This window comes from Acomys minous (genome assembly GCF_964271855.1).
Source record: "Acomys minous genome assembly, chromosome: 8".
In the NCBI taxonomy this organism is placed as follows: Eukaryota; Metazoa; Chordata; class Mammalia; order Rodentia; family Muridae; genus Acomys; species Acomys minous.
The window spans coordinates 3171706-3192152 of NC_140489.1; the positions used below are offsets into that span (position 1 = coordinate 3171706).

General features: G+C 44.3%; 1 protein-coding gene across 5 annotated transcripts in view; it reads right to left on the minus strand.

Annotated features, from left to right (window-relative positions):
• Positions 1–6729: 6729 nt before the first annotated feature.
• The window catches only part of NCAPG2 (non-SMC condensin II complex subunit G2), a 59638-nt gene continuing 45920 nt past the window's right edge, over positions 6730–20447 (minus strand). For all 5 annotated transcript variants that reach the window (XM_084792263.1, XM_084792260.1, XM_084792262.1 and 2 more), the window contains 2 exons: positions 19628–19727; positions 6730–9822 (listed from right to left, as the gene is read on the minus strand). In XM_084792263.1, the coding sequence (XP_084648389.1) occupies positions 9771–9822; positions 19628–19727 (152 nt within the window). In that variant the 3' untranslated portion in view covers positions 6730–9770. The remainder of the gene's footprint in view (positions 9823–19627; positions 19728–20447) is intronic.

The window sequence follows — 20447 nt, forward strand, 5'->3', positions numbered from 1 at the left end:
AGGCCTGCGTGTTCCAAACAGCTGCTGTAGTATCAGTAAAGGGAGGGTGGAAACTGGAGGGTTTTTAAAATAAACGCACGGCCACACCAGTTTTCTTACTGCTTTGGCAAAACACTTGACCTAAGGATGTAAGGGCGGGATTGTTCGGGCTGACAGCTCATGGGGTCATCCAGGATGGTGAGGAAGGCATGGCAGCAAGAACAAGGCAGAGCTGGTCACATTGTGTCTGTAGTCAGAGAAAAGAGACTAAGTGCTAAGTGTTCACTTCACTTTCTCCTTTTAATACAGTCTAGAACCCTAGCCTGTGGAATATCACCCACATGTAGAGTGTAGAAAACTGATCAGAGGAATGCCCAGAGATTGGTCTCCAAAGCGATTCTAGGTCCCATCAAGTTGAAAAATCAAGATTAACTTTCACAATACCAACGTCAACTGGCCGTCTCTGTCGCAATCGTACATATTACACTGACCAACCGTTGTGTAACTTCTACTATGTGCTTACTCTGATCTAAAGAAGATCCACATGGCTTAACCTAATGTTTACTATGAAGGGGAAAAAGCAACAAAATGGCAAGTGTGAGCACCAGCAATATCTATCAAACATGACATCAGTTTTACCTTTGAAGCCAGAACATCAAAAATATAAAGCAGAGGCACCATTGGAGCCAAGCAATATGCCTAGGTCCCCAAGACTCCCAGAATGATGGAGCGTCCATCTGGTCAACCTTTTCTCGCCCACAGGCCTCACCACTTAAGGACATGGCACTGGGTGCACGTCTCTGCTCTGAAATAGGCTGATGGCTGACAATGGTTGGGGCACGTGCTAAAAGGAAGTTGTGAACGACTGACATGCTCACATGATAATGGCATTGTTCCCAAGAAGATGTGTCACATGACCTGTTCATGTCACTGATCTACTGTGACAGAAAACAGGCCACTGGTCTTGACAAGGGGCTTGAGGACTTGGGGAGGGGAGGGGAGTGTTCTGTGTTCTTTTTTGTCACTATCACAAATACCTGGGATTATCAACCTATAAGGAGAGGTTTATTTTGATCACAGATGTGGAGGACCGTGGTTGGGTGGCTGGGTTGCTTTGGGCTTGTGGTGATGCAGCACATCATGGAGGGACTCATGCCAGAGCAAATGATGCAGCTCTTCCCAGGCCTGGGAGCAGAATCGGAAGGTGCTGCTCCCACACCCTCCTTCAAGGGCATGTCCCCAATGCCCAGGCCCCAACCCTGCCATACGTCCTGTTGGGGTTGACCTGGAGCTACTATGTATTCAAATGTTAACTGATCCCCACCCCCAATCCAAAACCCTTAAGAGCAAACTCTCACATATCCAAAATGATGTGGTATAAACTCTGCCTCCCGACTTTAGCCCGACTGGCTAAATAAAGTTGCCTACAGCCTGGACTGGGCAGAGAGAGGAAGGTGGAGGCAAGGTTTGCATGCCTGTGAGGTGGCAGAGGAGGGCTATAAGGACGAGGGAAGGAGGAGAAAGGAGCAGGTCACCATGGGTTAGAAGCACGTGGCCAGGAGGGGCTTGTTCTGAGGACTGGCATGACAGAGAGAAGTGGCCCAAATGGAAAACATGTGCAAGTAGTTATGGCGGTTTGTCTGGGGAGCACACCAGACAGCTTAGAGGGTAATATCTGCCCAGCCTCAGTGCATTAAGGCCTATTAAAAATCTAACAGGGTTCTTTGTCTTTTATTTATATAGCAGCAAGTTAAGGAATAACTGTTGCCTGAATAATTATGTGAATCAACATTAAATATTAATAATCATTCAACGAGGACCTCCCTTTTAAAGATTCCTCTCATCGGTTCCACCAGGGCACCAAACCTTCAACGGATGGAACCTCGGCGGGGGTGGGGGTGGGTGGGTGGGGGCAGGGAGGACTTCTCGATCCTCTGTCTGTATTGTGGGGTTGGCTTACGGATGATATATGTATGTACAGTTTCTTCCTGGAGAGAACCTGGCTCTTTGGTCACTAATGTGCTACAGGCATCTGCAGAGAAAGAATGTAATATGCTTAGGAACAACTTCTAAGCCCCTGGCCATCTATCCTTGATTTTCTTTTATGAGTTAAGCCAAGCAGGCCCTCATTTGTGTGACTGTGGGCAAGGCCCGTGAGGTGCCCCTCCGTCCTGAGCATCCGACGATTACCACATCCACCTGACGCTCATTACCACCAGCTGGTCCTGGAGCTTCAAGGTCCTCCAAACTATAGTGCTAAACTGCTAAGAGCTTGTGCTGGCATGGCCTGGGCCTGATCTCTCAGTTGAGCCCAGTCAAAAAGAAGAGATTTGTTGTTGTGGCATACAGTCTTGTAAGCAGCGGGATAGACGGAGTGTCCAGCCATCTCCTGGAGTTCCAGACAGGCCACCATACATAGTGGTCAAGAGCCTGGGGTAGACCCATGTGTCCTTAGAAACAGACTTTGCAAACTTGTATGATGGCTCACACCTGTAATCCCAGCAACAGAAATCCTGAGACAGAAGGATTACCTTAAGTTCAAGACCAACTTGGGATACAGTAAGATCCTGTCTCAAACAAACAAAACAAACAAAACACACACACACACACCAAACGCCTCCACTTTCATCCCTGACTAATCTTCACAACTGAGTCTATATTTTTGTGTAAATACCGAACACAAAACATTTAGAAGATAAAGTGAACACCTAAAAGTCTAATTTCATTTTAAGATAAATATTTCTGTGTTTACCTCAGAAGAGACCCACACCCTCTCATCTTTTTTCCATGACAAGTGTGCTAAACTTTGTTGGCGGACACAGAACTTCACATATATGTGCACAAGCAGTGTGCCCTCAACCATTTTCCCTTGCTGCAGTCTGGATGCCCCACAGCGGTGGAGACATCTTCCCAGCATCTTCCGATGTGAGGGTTCCAGGTTGCACCGTCATCTAGCAGAGGAGCAAGTGTGCCAGATGAGCCTCTCTGTCTTTTTGTAACTTCGTCATTACAAAGCCCCAGCCTCAAAACATCTCCTCCCACAGGCCCAAATACATCAATGTAAGAATTTGGGGGTTCTTTCTAACCAACCCATGTCCTTTTGGGGGACACACCCAATCCATGTCAATATTGTTAGTTCTGCTTTCAATGTCACATAAGCGAAAGCATGCTGTATTATGCTAGACTTATGTCTTCTTCACCATCCTGCTCCTACACATGGCTTTTGAAGCAGCTCCCAGCTTTATAACGCCTCCAAGTCACAGGTTGGTGCATTGTATAGACTTCCCACACTGTCCCTCTCCTGTTCCTCCCTTGCTAGTCCACCTGCCCACAGATGACAGCCATATGCCCCACCGCCACCACACATAAACACATGTACATGGGGTTTCTCATCCCCTAAAGAATGTCAGCTCCAGCGAACAGTTCAAAACACCTATGTGTGTGTGTGCATGAGTGTGTGTGTGTGAGCATGAGTGTGTGTGTGCACGCACGTGTGTGCGCACGTGCATGTGTGAGCATGAGTGTGTGTGCACGCGCATGTGTATGTGCATGAGTGTGTGAGCATGTACATAAACACGCAACCAATTTTCAGAGAAAATTAATTCCAGTTCTGTCCCCCCAAAAGGTATTCTTGTAGCTTCTTTGCATGTATAGGTTCCAGGAACAGACTACAGCTACCACAGGCTAGCCATGTCTTGAGAAACAGTGGACCATTTTCACTAACGGGCGTAGGCCGCAACTGCCATCTAAGCATCTGCAGGTAGGGATTTGATGTGACTCCATGGCTGTTGAGTTCTCAAGCCTACAGCACAAGAAGCCCCACTCCCCACATTCATCCCCTGCCCTTAAATGAAGTCTCTACTGAACCCACACGTCCCATCACAGGGATTATCACAGATTAGCTTTACCTCTGGACTTGGCTGTGCGGGGTTTTCCTGACTAGGTAAACTGACACACGGAGACTCGGCCTAAGGGGTTGGCATCTTCCAGCAGTGGCCCAGATATAAACAAGTGCTAGGGAGAAGCTGCTGTGCTGTTTGTCTGCTCGCCTGCCTGTGCTGCTTGTGAGTTAGCTGTCTAGTGCTACCAGACTTCACTGATACCAGAATCCAGATTCTTTAGGCTTCCGGCATGGACTGAAGCCCAGTTGCTCTCCAGGAATCTAGGCAGGAGCTCGGAGGCCGGGCTGCTTGGATTAGGGGCACGGGCTAAAGGAAAGTGTGCCATGTGTACAGATGAATGGAGCAGAAGCCTCCAGGGTCCTCAGATGGGCAAGGATTGACTTTTACGTGGGTTTTAAAGGCACTAGGAATAGAACAGCTCAGAATCTGCCCAGCATAGTGTCTCTCTGTATCAATCATTGGGTAACTAGCTGGTTAAAGGAAACTGCTGCTGTATTAATTTCCTGCATTTAATTAATATACACAGAATAATTCATGCCTTAATCTCCTGCATTTAATTAATATACACAGAATAAATCTTTCCTTTTACATTGGTATATAATGTAAAAACACTGAAATTAATGGCATACAAGCCTTGAGTCTGTGCCAAGGTGTTTCAGGCAATCTGTTGGCCTGTTTGTGTTATGATGGTCTGTACACGGAAAGTGTGGGTATCAATGCTCAGAACCATGGTGGCGAAGCCTGGCCAGGAGCACCCTGGATTCAGTATGGGGTTTTCACTGGTTTTTCATTTAATCACCGTGCCTTTAGAAACTTACTATTGAAAAAAAAAATCCGTGACCTCCACATTCAGTCAGGCAATCTCTAACGGTCCCAACTCAGTTTCAGAATCGGTGGTACTCTCCAGATGTGAGTCACTTAAAATCAAAATTTGAGGATGTTTTCCCTTTTAAACAACCCTCACAACAGAGCACACTCACCATGCTAGCCGTCCTCATCAGGCGCAACACTGTGGAGCTAGTTAAACCCTTTCCATTCACAAAAGCCACCTCTAGGAAGACACCTTGTGTGGATTCCGTCACAGGTTGTGTGACATCAGACAAAGAACACAAGGATGCCTCTGTGTTCTCCTGACAGGCGACGTAAAGTCAGCGAGGTCAGGCTGAGCTCTTGACCACCTTTCCTGACCTTTCCCTGCGACACTCACAGCTCTAGGTGGACACACAGGGGAATATCACTTCGTGTCACTTCGGATTTTGACTCCTAGGGCATACCCATGCTTCTGCGAGCCTCATGGGAGGTTTCTGCCATAAAAGCACAGAAGCAAGGCTCTGAGGAACCAGTCCCATGAACGGGAGGGCTACAGAACGTGGCTTCTCTCAGCATGAAGCACCCCAACTAAGCGTCCACCAGGCTTTTGCATCTGATTTGCATGTGAGAGAGCCCACCTAGGGAGTTCTGCTAGCCAGACTTGACTGAGGAGGCGAGGTGACTGGTGGTGACTAGGGGCAGAGCGGCTCAGTGAACCTGACTGGTGCAGGCTCAGGAAAACGTGTGCCCTTCCTCGAGCTGCTACCTCAGCACGGGCCTATTCACCTCTCACAAACAATGATTGAAGGACAGGTTGTATGAGGGACTTAGCTCTGCTGCCCAAAGACCAGGAATACAAATGTGAAGACGTTGAAGAAAGTACCTATTTTCAAAGATGGAAATCAGACTTTATAGTGGTATACCTGCACACACCACAGAAAGCCACACTGCCAGCTGGCAGAGGGCCAGAGAGCAGCACCTGCCTTCCTCCATCCAGCCCAGGACAGGTGGCAGCACAGGCCACGCAGAAGTCAGCACTGAAGTGGGACAGGCAGCAAGCACAAGCCACGCAGAAGTCAGCACTGGAGTTGAGGAGACACATCCAGTGAGACACACCAACTGGCCCATGAGCTAAAGCTAAACACTCCTTTCCTCACTCATCACCAAACTGCTGGTAATGCACTGTAGGGTGGGAAGGTTGAGGGAAAGGCATGCCCATGCCCTGCTGCTGGCTGGAGAGGACTGAACACCCATGACAGCCAGAGGCAGGCATCAGGCAGCTAAACACCACCAGAACCCATATATATATACCATATATATATACCAGAACCATATATATATATATATATATATATATATAGAGAGAGAGAGAGAGAGAGAGAAAGAGAGAGAGAGAGAGAGAGGATAAATGGAGTTAACCATATAATAGGGAAAGAATGGCCCAACTAGAAATCTTACATTATCAAGTAAAGCCTCCAGTAGTGGGAGTGGGGGTTATATCTTACTGAATACTTGTTTAAAGAGGTCCCATGACTCAAACCTCACAGCTACTGCCAAGGCAGCTAGCTGTTCTCCACAACCTTAAGGTAAGGCCCTATTGATAAAGATAACGCTTATATCAGCGAACAGATTAGTCAGGCTGGAAGCTTCATTCCTACTGACTAGCACTCATGGTTCTGGAAGGTTCGATGTACACTACCAAAGGGGAAAGAAAATCATCTATATCACACAGCTACAGACCTTGTGGCCTACAACAACAACAACCTGCCTGCAAGATACACTGGCGTGATAGTGGCACAAGTGCTTGTGACTAGATGTAAGGCCCACTCTAACCAGATGGAGCCTCTACCTGACTCTGCTCAAGTGGCCAAGAGACCAAGACTAGACAAGGCATGGGCAAGGAGAAACTTATTCTGCTACAGGAATATAGTAAAAACTTACTCCCAACAACATACCATTTCACTACATGACTATTAAATTCTATAAATGCATTCATCAACCAACCATATTGCTTTTAAATATTATTCTTGACACTCAGTTAAGATTGTTGAAGTGCACTTTATTTTGTACTTCTCCATTTTCAAATAAAAGTTTAATGTTATAAAGTATTTACGAAACTCTTATAAAACAATTCTACCACTTAACCTATTTTCAATAAAACTTACATACTACAATTTTACATAAAAGGATGAATCAAATTTCCCTTAAAAGTCCAATTGAGAGAAAAAAAAGTATACCCTTTGCACTGCTTTAAAGTTTTGAAACCAACATTTCTTGAGCCATTGATGACTTCTGACAATCTAAAATTTTGTAAATGTTGGCAGTGGGACAATATGAAAAAATATGAGCATTTCATGTGTCTGTCAGTAGAAAGTCTTAGAGATACTTGCATTCACACTTACACTTCTGTTTTTCCAAGAACAGAGGGAACATTAAATGATTCCATTCATTCCAAATCTTGGGTCTAAGTAGTTTAGGCCCAGAACGTAATCAAACGCAGGATGTTCTCCGACAGATAAGCAGCAGCAGTAGTGAGGTGTGTTTCAAGAACAGTGTCTAGAGATTTTCATATATTATCAAATGCTTAGTGGACACAAGTTTAAGAATTTGTATTAGTTGACATTAAACACAATTAGTGTCTACAAGTCCATCTACGTTTTGATTTTTTGTTGTCTTTTTTTGCTTGTTTGTTTTGCTTTTGTTCTGTTTTTGTAATTTTTTGTTCATATGCCCAAGAGGAAACACCTTTATCAGGTAAGGACATAACTCCATTTTTAAGGTTACATTCCTATTTGACATACTTGGGGAAAAAAGACATTAATAACCAACTTCTCAGGTCAATTAAAGGCCTTGTCTTTAGTGGGAATGTTTTAAAAAGCTAATCTTAGCAGCCTACACTTTTTACGCAATGCCTCTAGTAACAAGATTAATAGCAAGAAAAGTAAGCCTGTTAATGCTAACCCATTCTTAATACTTAATTGAGATATTCTGACCTAGGAATAACACTACCTATCTAAAATGTGCCACCCATAAGCAAGGAAACAGGAAAAACTTTTTAAAACCTAAGTACTTCTGAACAGTGTACCAATAGTGCAAGTCAACTCCTGAGAACATTCAGACTGAAGGTAAAGGCAATGTCTAGGAATTAGCATTCAACAGTCTTTAAAGCCTCAAAGTACCACAAACACACTAAACTGGTCTATAAATTAAACAAGATATTACTGATGTTCCTTTTTGTCTTTTAAAATGAACAATATTGCAGGCCCCACCCACTAATGTAAAAGCAGAGCATTTTAAAAAATCAGTTACAATTTTGAAATATCTGACACCTAACTTTTGGGGACCAGACATCCTAACTATGTCGTCCTCCTCTCTTCAACAGAACTTCATGAAAATAAGAGAAGCAAATCAACCCAAACAGGACTACTTTTAAAAGTTCTATGGGGTGGAAGGTAATCAATGGTTTCTCATTTATTTGGCCACAAGCCAAGTGCAAAACACTGTTACGAGGTGTTTTGTGTATCTGCGCTCCATCCAGAAGAGAGCTGGAGTCTTTCCAAAGCACACGAGTACTGAAGGCCCTGTCTTCCTGTGGTGGTTGTTCTTGTCTCAATAATCTGGAAGCCAACCTCCTGTAGAATCTCTCCCTCACTGTTGAGGGTCGGTCGTGTTGTCAAAAGTGCCACTAACATTTTAGTCCCTATTCCTGGTCTTCAGAAAGTTGCAAGACACACTATGTCATGATGTAAAGTCTTCTCATTCTGCAAAGGTCCTCCCAGCCGCACAGTACACCCTACTGTTAGTCTGTCAGCTTCCTGAAAATCCTTGTTGAATTTGTCACTGTAGGGGTCTGGAAGACAAACTGGTTCAATTTCTGCAACTGCTGTGTGATGTCAGATTCACAGCCTGATGTTAGCACCTGCTGAGGCCATCCACCGCCCCCAGTGCAGGCATCCCTGAGCCCTCCACCCTGAGCTCAGCCACTGAAGCCCTCTTTGCTGAGGGAAGGGTGCTGAGGAGGCGAAAGAAGCTACAGAAGCCAAGTATTGCCCTGAGGCCCAGAAAATTCTTCCACCACGGTGCTGGTGCCATGGCATCTCCACCTGCCAGCATTTTGAAATGAAGGACACAAACTTGCCATTACTGCCTATGTGTGGTTGCCATACTACGTCACTTTTAAACCAGATCCTTTTTCTCTTTCATATCATTAACCTATTATTTATACAAGAGCAGGGCAAGCATTTAACTCTTGAGTTCTCTGCTGACTCTTCCATAATCATCAATATAGGAAAAGGTCTTTGCCTCTACCACAGACCTGCAGAGGGAAAACAAGGCCAACTGGGCACTGAACAACACTCTACTGTGGCCTGGAGGTATGACAGGCCACAGGCCTTCCTCGATGCTCTTCCACTCTGGTAGGCATTTTTTTTTCTTCCTTCATCCATGCTCCATCCCTGATAGTGTAGAGTGCCCAGCAACACTCAAACAAGGAGTTTCCTCTGATCCGATAATGAGCTTTTATGGAGAGTAGGGTTAAATATAAAAGTTACAGCTCAGATTAAAAGCTGAGCTGAGCCCAAGCAAAATGAAGTAAGTAGACACTTCCTATGGCGCTGTGTATTGTGTGTATTATTACACCTGTACAACAGACGGCAGTAAAGTGTCTTGACAAAGGGATTCTTTCCATCGTTTGAACAAAGGTCTTGTGTGGGTTAATGAGAATTTCCTAACAAATAATAAATGCTAAGTCATAGGCAGTGAACTCAAGAGCCGCCCATGCCACGGTCCTGTAGGCTTTGCAGGGGTCTCTGAGAAAGACTGGTGAGCTGCTTCTGTCTTTCTCCCACTTGATTTTTACCACTCTCCGTCTCTGCAAGCTGGTTAAAGGCACAGTGTGTACGGTAGAGCACCAGTGCTGTACTGGGCTCCATCTTTGGGTAGCTAGAGACCTGGCTGTGGTCCTTACAGACTGAGGCCTCCAGGCTCAGTCTAACAAAAGAAAAAAAGCAAGGAAGATACACATACATTTCATTTCCAAGAGTCTTTCTCTGTTTTATCTACCCAGAGATGGTGGTTTTGTCATGAATTCAGAAATTCTCCCAAAGTTCTCATGGACGATTCATACAGGAACCTGAAACCAAAAAAGAAAAACAGATTCAGTTCCCCCCAATGAGCAGAGCTTAGAAATGGTGTGCTCGTGGACACACTTGAAAAGCAGCCTGTGATCGCTCAGAGCCTGTGACCTGCATTGAGCAGAACACAGCCCCAGCCCCTGTACCTACTGCAGAGCCTGTAACCCTGAGCCAGAGTAACTGTGTCTAGCCATAGGCTCAATAACACTGTTTACTCGGTGCATCCAGCTGGAGAATGCTTTGCTGGAGAATAAATACTACTCTTCTGAATTCTACCTCCTCATTAGCTCCACACTACACAGAAGCACACTGTGGCTTGTCCAACCAGCATTCGGCCCTGACTCTTGACTGCATATGAGAAGACAGGGAAAGCGAAAAGTACCCACCTTCACTACTGTACTCTGAGACTATGTCCACCCTTCTGCCTCCAGCTGCCTGCACACCCTGGCCCAATGGTGGGACCTACTCTAATTGAAGAGCCATGGCTGGACTGCTCCCATGTCAGTCACTGCAGTGTGCCACTGCAGATTTAAACACACCATTTACAAAGTGCCTACTGACCATGTTCCTGCGTTCAAAGCTCTCAGCCCACCTAGAGTAAACAGCTCACGGGTACAGATGGAGCAGAGGGGGCAAGGATATCACGGGAGCAGCAGATACCTGCCCTGTATTGTGAGTACCAGGAGTGGCCCAAAGCTCCCCCAAATTCAAAGGTAAAAAAGGTGTCACCCCGGGCCAGCTTTTATGGAGTTAGGACAGCCAGGGGACCCTCCCTCAGGCCACATCATTACTCTAACACTACTGACTCAGAGTCCTCTGTCCCACTCCAGGCCCTCAGGGGAGACACGATGCCAGCTCAGGATCTAGAGCTGAGACAAAGAGAAAGTGGCACATGTTAGCAGCCTCATGTGAGTTAGGAGTGTCACTGCCTGCCAAGTGGGAGGGAGCACAGCAGCGCTGCCCCCTTCTCTATTACCTTCAACAGCTCAGATGCCAGTCAGGGCCTGCACAGGGCGACCTGTCTCAGATACCCCTGGCACAACGGACCCAATGTCAGAGGCTACTGAACCTAGGACTACTTCAGTGTTACCTGAGCATAAATACAACAGCCACCAAATAGGGGCAATTAAAGGATGAAGGGGGGATTGTGGGGTTTGAGCAAGAGAAGAGTAGTAGCAAAACCTGAGACAAAAGACTCCTGTGTCATGCGTCTGCATGTGTGTGTCATTAGTCAAGTGACCCAGAGCAGACGTGACCCCTCAGCATGGGTGGGGAGGACACAGAGCCCTTCTGTCCCTGCCAGGAACACGGAACAGAAAGACAGAACAAGATTAGTTGTGTTAAGAGGGCTTGTGAATGAACTGCTTTTCATTATTCATACAAGTCCACTCAGAACTGGTGACAAGAACACTTCTAAGCAAGCTGCAAAAGCATCCTGCCACAGACCAACCTTTAAAAGGACTACTGAAATTCCACAGAGCAGAATACATGAACCAGTGCTACTGAGCAGTGCACCCTTCCTCCTTCTAGACCCTCACAGCAAGGGCATGGGGCACCCACACACACGTGTACTTGCACGTCACAGGATGAGTCATCAACTCACTGGTAAACATCTATGATGCAACACAAACCTTAACACACTTCCATAACTTTGAATGACAAACATATTCTGTCTTCATACTGAGTATGACAGTGGTAAATACAACATCTTAGTATATCAATGCAACAGTGTGTTGGCAAATGTTAGCATTTCTCTTAAGAAAACATGCCAATTCACTATATTCTATAGCAAGGGAAGCAATTAAAGTACAATAGTAGAAACTTTACTGTGTATTGTGTGGGTGCTTAGTCCTTAAGGGCATTCTCCTCTCCAGCGGATGGCAGGAAGTGGCAGCAGCCATGGAGATGGATGCAGTGTCTCTGTGTCTAACCTGGTAAGGTGCTCTGATGACAGAAAGTGGGGCCTTGGTCTTCACCATCCTTCACATCCTCACGAACAGAAGTCTAGCAAAACATGCCGACACATGACTGCTTCCACATTCCATGAAAGGAACATTCCTAGCTTGTAGTCCTGACGTCCTCCAGTTACAGTACACATGGCAGAGCTATTCTCTCATTCAGGTGTTTCCTGAATGTAATGGTTTATCGGCCTGTGGTCTCTGCAACAGGTTTCTAGGCTGTAGAACTCATAGAACTGAGTTGAGTTTCTTCTTAAAACGCACAGTAGCAAAGTCTAACTGCATTAAAACCACCTTAGTAAATAGTCAACAGCTTAAAAGTAAAACATTTCCTTCACAACCTGCAAACTGACCCCCGCACGCCAGTGTGGTCTTACGGAGGCTTAGATTGTCAGAGAAAGGAACTTCTTTCCTGGAGCCTCTGCCCACTCCTCTCCTGAGCCACACCCAGACCTACTGGCTCCAGCTGAGGACCTTGGTTAGTGTTTGTCCAGCACAAAAGGCCCTCCAGGTCCCAGCCTGGGGGTCTACACCCCCAACTAATGTTAGAGTTACTCTGGTTACTTGTCATCCCTTAATTTTTAGAGTTCTTTCTCACTGGACTAGTCCTCTACTCTAATTCCACTATAAATCCTTATCTTTGAGTTTTCTGGTCCAACCTGCACATGGTTTCTTTCTTTTATACAAGATATAAACAGAGCAGCAGAGCAAAGCAACAGGTATGCTGGTGTGGCATAAAGCAAAACAGTCTTAAAATAAAAATGTATTACAGGGCTAGAGATGGCTCAGTGGTTAAGAGCACTGCCTGCTCTTCCAAACACCCAGGTTCAATTTCCAGCACCCACATGGCAGCTCATAACTGTAACTCCAAAATCTGGCACTCCCACACCAACGGACATAAATTAAAATTAAATAAAATATAAAAAATTAAAAATTAAAAATAAAATCTTTTTTAAAAATGTATTACAAAGCTGGGTGTGGTGTCACATGTCTTTAATCTCAGCATTGGGGGGAGAGGTGGGCAGGGGGAAGGGGAGAGGTAGATGAACTCTGTTGAACTCTGTGAGTTCCAAGCCAGCCTGGTCTACAAAATGAGTCTAAGACAGCCCGGACTGTTACACAGAGAAACCCTGTCTCGAAAAACAAAAAACAAAACAAAACAAAACAACCTATTGCAAAATCACAATTATAAGAGATTTCCAATCAAATGGAGAGTTGGCCTGTATTCATGGATAGACAGACTCAATATTGTCAAAATTGCAGTCCTTCCCAACAGCAGCATATTTACTTCAATACTGGTAAAAACCACAGTGAATTATTATGTGGATACTGACAAAATGTCTTGTTTTAAATAAAGAAAATCCCAAACTGATATTACCAGTGAAGACTCAGGAGCCAGATGCAGGAAGGGTGAAAACATGCTAGCTCAGAGAGGCAAAGAAAACACCCAGCTGACCTTCCTATCCAGCTCATGTCCCAAAGCTAAAAAGCCCAAGGCCAAAAGCTTGCTAGCTAAGCTGACAGCCGAGGAGGAAAAAGCCAAAAGCCTAAAAGCCAAAGACCTAAGGAGCAAGGCTTCAGAAGAGCTGCCTAAATACCCTTCCCTCAAAGTCCCTCCTGTCTACTCCCTGTCAGCTGTCCTCTTGACTCAGGGTTTACTTTATTAAATCCTGTGTACAGAAAGCTCTTGGATTAAAGGTGTGTGCTAGGGCTGGCTGAACCACACCAACAAACAGGTTTTTATAGGTCACAATCTTGGAGTTCACAATGGGATCAAATGTCCTGCAACAGAAATGACTAAGCTTATATGTAAAAACAGAGATTCAGAACAGTAAACTAATTATCAAAGAAATACCAAGATAGAGAATGAATATAACCCAGAACTAAAGTAACGAGGACACTTTTAATCAAAACCTTTTGAGACAGTGTGAAAGAAGGAAGCTTGCTCTCTTTCCCCACTTTTTCTTGCTAGCAAGTCCAGCGGCCACATTTTTGGGATTCTGGCACACACTGAAGACTCTCTGGGGTGCCCAGTCTGGTGGCCTGAGCAGCGACTAGATTCTTGGATCTTCTGCTGGCAGACAGCCATTGTTGGGCTAGCTGGACTACAGCCTGTAAGCCATTCTAATAAGTCCCCTTTGTACAAATATTCAATCCGATTTGTTCCTCTAGAGAATCCTGATTAATACATAACACAAGCCTTATAGCCTTCAAAACAATAATTAACTACAAAGTGGCTCAAAGGTCTAAATGTACAATATAAAATGTGTAGAAGACAGCAGAGAAAACCTAGATGACCTTAAGTATTTGCCATTCTTGAGGTGATGGGACCTGGGAAAATGGAATCTAAAAACTAGGTGGACTCAGATCTCAACGTCAACATTACTGAGAGCCTCAGACAAGTTGTGCTCTGAGCGTTAAGACTCCCGAGGAGAGTTCTCCTGAGGTCAAGCTGCGGATAATCCTAAGGACAAGCCACATATGGCAAGAATGTCTTCCCATAGAGGCATAAAAAGGATAGTTTAAATACTTAATTGAGTAACATTGTTAAGCAATAATGAGTAATCTGAAGTAAACTCATTCCTCTTTGCTACACCTGGGAGAAGCACAAAAACACCTTCCAAGAACAACAGAAAGAAACTGGGGTCCTAACAGTCTTATCTTGTCCTGGAGTGTTCTCACATGCACTCACAATTTCCCATGACTACAGTTTAAGTATGGATCATTTTCTAGATACAACACCAACACTCAGCATCAGATTTTGTTAAAACGAAAACTTTGTTCTTCCAACAAAAGCCTACGGCCAACTGCAGGTAGGAGTGCAGTGCTCAATGTCAATCAAGAAAATAAAGACACAAACCAACAACTAGATGAAGATATTTGTAAACCACACATAAAAGAGAGGTGGTGCCCACAATGTAATAAGAACTCAAAAAACTCAGCTAAATAAAACAACCTGACTAAAAAATGGACTAAAGATCTTTTTTTTTCTGCTTCATTTTTAATTTTATGTGTACGAGTGTTTTGGCTGCACATATGTGTGTACATAACCTGCATGCAGCGATTGCAGAGCCAAGATGAGGGTGCTGGATTCCTTGGGGCTGGAATTATAATCAAGCTCTGGCCTCTGACAGAACAGCCAGTACTTTTCATCACTGAGCTGGCTCTTGCTGTCAATGTGACTATAAACTGCGATGAATTAAGACTCAAGCTACTAGACACTCCTGTAAGCAATTTTCTAAATCAGATTATTTTGAAGCAGGAAGATCCACCTAAATTGAGGCGGGGAGGGGTGTCAGACCTTCTAGAGAAAGCCCGCACAGAAGGGCACAAGGTTCTGTGCCCTGGTCAGAGATAAAGGCACCCATTCTGGCCTCCAGACCACCTATCTTAAGTGAAGTCCTATACTCTGCCCCCACAGAGCACTGCCAAATTACCATTGTGGCCTCAGACCCTGCTAATCAAAGAACCCAGAGTCCACTACAAACTCGTGAAGATCAGCTGCAAGAGTCTAAACACAGAAGGTTACTCCTAGGTGCAGAAGGCACATCTACAGTAAGGTGAGCCGGACCACGTCTCATACTCCACATCACTCAGGATTCACCACTCTCACATCAGTACAGAGTAGCCTCAAGACTGAGTACCAAATAGCACCAGCTGATCCATAACCTCACAAGTTGCTATAATGACAAACAAACCTCCAAAAACGTACATAAAGAAAGGTGAGTCCACATATCCACACCAGGAAAAAACTACCAACAACCTAACTCCAGATGCCAAGGTCCTGATGCAAGAGCACAGTCAACATGAAAGTGAAACATCTCTTCTAGATTTTAGCACCCTCGTTGAAAAACAACTTAGCTAATGCATAAGATGGTAATTGCAGAGGAGCAACCAGAAGTGTGTTCAAGGAATTCAAGGAGAATATGAACAAATGGCTGAATGGGGGCTGTGAAGGCACAAACAGTTGGACTGAAAAAACAAAGCAAAACCTTTAAAATAAAAAAAATGATATTAACTAAAGAAAATTGCAGAAGAAAAGCTAGAAAGTCTCAAAATGAAATACTCAAGATGTCAAACAGAAAGTAAAGAGGAAAAGTCTCACCAGTAGCACTGACCAAGGGCAGGACAGAAGATAGAAGCTGAAGAGAAGATAGATGAAATTAATCTTTCATTAAAAAGTGCTTTATCTCAAGGCAAGCATTGTGGGAGGACTGGAGACATTATCCCAGGTGAAGGTGCTTGAAAACACCACAGACACCCCATTGAGATTGCCACTGTGATATAGACTGGTTGGAGCCATCCTGAGGCTGGAATTCAGGAAAGGGACGCTACTGTGTTTCTATTCAGACATGCATGGGGGGAGGGATCCTGTGAGGAGACCAGCCTTCGCAGGAGGGAGAGAGACACAGGCGGAGAGGAGAGGCTGCAAGTTTGGAGCACAATCGCACGTGGATTGGGGAGACAACCAGCTTACAGGCTGGACCAGCACGCAGGCCAGAGACACCTAGGGATCCATCCCATAGCTCAGACACTGGAAGGTTTATTCTTGTTTCCCTTTAGCCCTTTCTCCCACCTGTATAGGATAGTTGGGTTGTATAATAAAGTCTAATTGTTAAGAAACAAAGCCAACAAGGCATGGTGGTGCACATCTTTAATCCCAGCACTCAGGAGGCAGAGGCAGGCAGATCTCTGAGTTTGAGGTCAGCCTGTTCTACAGAGCAGGTTCTAGGACAACCAAAGAAAACTTGTCTTAAAACACTGAAAAAGAAAAAGAGGGGGGGAAAGCTTAATCTAAAAACATAATTAATCAATCAGTCAAACAAACAAACAAACAAACAAACAAACAAAGCACCCCAGGAACAAAAGATGCAGGGCTTCTGGAATATTGTCCACACCTACTAAGCAGATGTACAGAAGGAAAAGAGAGCCAAGTCAAAGGCACAGATACAGATTAACAGACTTGTTACAGAACAAGATCCATCTTTTTGCTACCTCTAAGAAAGACACCTCACATCAGAAAGACACCACTGTAGGATTAAAAGGATAGAAAAAGGGATTCCAAGCAAATAGAACAAAGGAACAAACAGGAGGAAGGTTTTTTTTTATCATCATGCATACAGGCCAGTAGGGGGCACCAGATCACATTTAGATGGTTGTGAGCCACCATGTGGTTGCTGGGAACTGAACTCAGGACCTCTGGAGGAGCAGTCAGTGTCCTTAACCTCTGAGCCATCTCTCCAGCCCAGGAGGAAGTATTCTAATACTTGCCAAAATATACTTCAAAACAAAACTAATCAGAAGAAACAAGATATTTCATACTCATTAAAGAAAAAAGCCACCTCCATCAAGAGGATAATTATAAATATGCACTGAACACAGGGGAACCAATCTACCTTTAATTCCAGCACTTTTAGAGAAAGAAGCAGGTGGATCTCTACATTCAACACCAGCCTGGTGTTTACAGAGTTCCAGGCCAAGCAGCAGAAGGAGCAGAAGCAGAAGGGAAGGAGGAGGAGAAAAGAAAGGTAGATACAAAGAAGCAATTCAGTGAGTTGGTTTTTGAAGATTAGTAAGATTTTGGCCAAATTAACCAAGACAAAGAAAAAAGAATCCAAATTAATAAAACCAGAGATAAAAAGGGGAAACATTACAGCAAAAACCAAAGAAATTCAAGAGAGTTTTAAAGACATACTTTCAATTAAACCAGAAAATCTAAAAGAAATGGACAAACTTCTAGATATATATGACCTACCAAAATTAAATCAAGATGAAGTAAATAAATTATTTTTATGAAGACAGTATTACCCTGATACCAAAACTAGATAAAGATCCAACGAAAAGAGAAATTACGGGTCAACCACTCTGACGAATACGGATGCAAGAAATCTCAATATGATACTTATAAACTGAACTTAAGAATAATCAGAAAGGTGACTCATCATGTCAGGTCAGCATCACCCTGGAGCCAGGTACCGAGATCACTGATACATGGGGTCTCAGGAACTGAAAAGCCTCTGTACAGAAGGGACACTGAGGTTCAGGTGAAGGGGACACTGAGGTTCAGGTGAAGGGGTAGCCACAGAATGGGAAAACATCAACTAGCTGCACACCTCACAGAGGGTTAGTCTCTAGAATGCATAAAGAACTCAAAAAATAAAATAAACATTAAGAAAATAAATACAATTTAAAAAACGGAACACAGAAGTAAACAGATGAATACAGATGGCTGAGAAATGGCTTTTGTTGCTGTTGCTGCTGCAGTGGTTGTTTTAATGCCTAACATCCATCAGGGAAAACTGAGATTTATCTTGCCCTAGTCAGAATAGCCTAGAGGAGAAAATAAACAAGACAGACAGCAGTCACTGGTGTGGGTGTAGGGAATGAGAACACTCACTCACTGCTGGTGGCACTGTAAACTAGTACAGTCCCTACAGAAATCAGGGAGGTGCTGAAAAATCTAGAAGTAAGTCTATCAAGCTATACCACTTAGGGGCATATACCCAAAGGACTCTGCACTGTTCTACAGAGATACTTACTTCCTCTTCCACGTTCACTGCTGCTCAGTGAACAAGAGCCAAAGACAGAAACAGTCTAGTCATCTACCAACTGATACATGGGTAATAAAATGTGGTGCATTTCCACAATGGAATTCTTATTTGGTTCTTAAAATGAAATTCACAAGTAAGAGGGCAGAACTAGAATCAATCATGAAGTGCCTGTAATAACTGATCACTTTGCTTCATGCAAAGATAGCACAGGGAACCAAGATGTCCACAGCAGTCTGAGCAACCCCAAGTTTCCCAGGAATAGAGAAAATGCACCTCACTATGACACAGCAAGACAGGGAAGAGGTTTCTCCATCTTGTCTTCTTGTTGAGGCCATTTCAGATTTAACTAGAATCTGATCTCCTTGAGAAGCCAGAAGGGAAACTACCCACCTCTATTCTAGGAACCCAAGGTCAAGATGCCCCAGCTGACTCACTCAGCGCTTGACAAGCTTGTTTGTGCAGGACCTCCTTCCTGAAACTGCAGAAGGAGCTACCGGGATGTGGGTTTTGCCTTTAAACCCTACTCTAAATGTTAGGCACTACACTTGGGTCCAAATAGCTGAGTATGGTCTCAGCCAGCTGGGATAAAGACTTTCAATTTGCTATAAACTGTATCTAAATGGTCTTCTCTGGTGAGTCCCCCACAGTATCACAAAGGGCTAGAAATGAACGCATTGATACCTGGGAAATACCTGTGGCTTTTAAATAAAGCAAACCACCAAAACAATGTCTCACTTGAAATTCATGAGTTGAAATAAATGGTCTTGCTTTCCTACAGAAAAATTTCAAAGATGGTTTTCTTTTGTTTCTGAAAAGCATTCATAATTCAGGCAGAAACATCTGTCTTAGTCACTGTTATTTTGCCACAACAAAACACCATGACCAAGGCAACTATAAAAGAAAGCATTTGGGGGCTCACAGTTCCAGAGGGTGAGCGTCCATAATGGCAGGATCCCCGGTAGCAGGCATGGCACTAGAACAGAAGCTGAGAGCCTGCATATGACCCACAAGTGCAGGCAGAGAGGGAGCTAACTAGAACTGTCTGGGAAGCCTACAGACACACCTCCTCTAAATAACAAGGCCACACCTCCTCTAACAAGGCCACACCTCCCAATTCTTCCCAAACACATCTACCAACTGGGGACCAAGCACTCAAGACACATCGACTACGAGGTCGATTAAAACCATCCCAAGTGCATGCCTGTGCCCAGGTTCTAGTCTTCCAGCTCCAGTGAACAGAACAAACAACGCACACACGCCCAGGCCCAGGTCCCTGCAGGAAGGCTCACACTTACCTTTCAAGGCTGTCCTCTTCCAAAGTGATCTCCATAAAGGTCTTCAGCTTTCTGTTGACTGTTGTTCCTACCTCCTTCACCTTCGCATGTATATGTTTACCTGTAAGAAGATTCCATTGAAAAAGAAAAGATCTCCACATCACTACAAAGACTGCTGTGTGCATAGCATCTGATCTTTGTTCTTGTTTGCTTTTGTTTTTTTTACAAATTAACCCTGGCTGACTGCAGGACAATGATCCCTTCCACAGAGACGCTGTGAGAGTACATCTGCGGTGAGTGATAATGCCATCACCAGAAAGGACAGTTCAGATTCACCCACTGCTTCTACAGCTGACAGGCCCTCAGTACCCACATCCATGCTCACATCTCCTCACGGGGGACATGCTTTGCTCCTCAGAATGCAAGCGCTCTGGTCATCTCCATCATGGGAAGCCCCTCAGACAAGACTGATTTTGCAGGGAGAGGGGGTGTGAGAGGTGCCCAAACTGAGTCTAACAACTTTTTTTTCAAAAAGCATCATAGACTTAGCACCCTAACACCAAAATCTGTAATTCAAAACTTTTTGTCACACTTATGTGTTTCAGATTTTGAAGTATCTCAGATTTTAAATTTTCAATTCAGGGATTTGAACCAGTATATATATTACATAAATTGTAAAAATAATCCCTAAAAACTTCCAAATCTGAAGGAATTCTTGTCCCAAACGTGTGGGTGAAAGGTACTCGACCACTGTAAACCTTTACAGATGTAGCAGGCACCCTAGTCCGTGGGATAGGAGGTATCATTCATTATCTGTAAAGTACTAGAGTGGAAAGACATT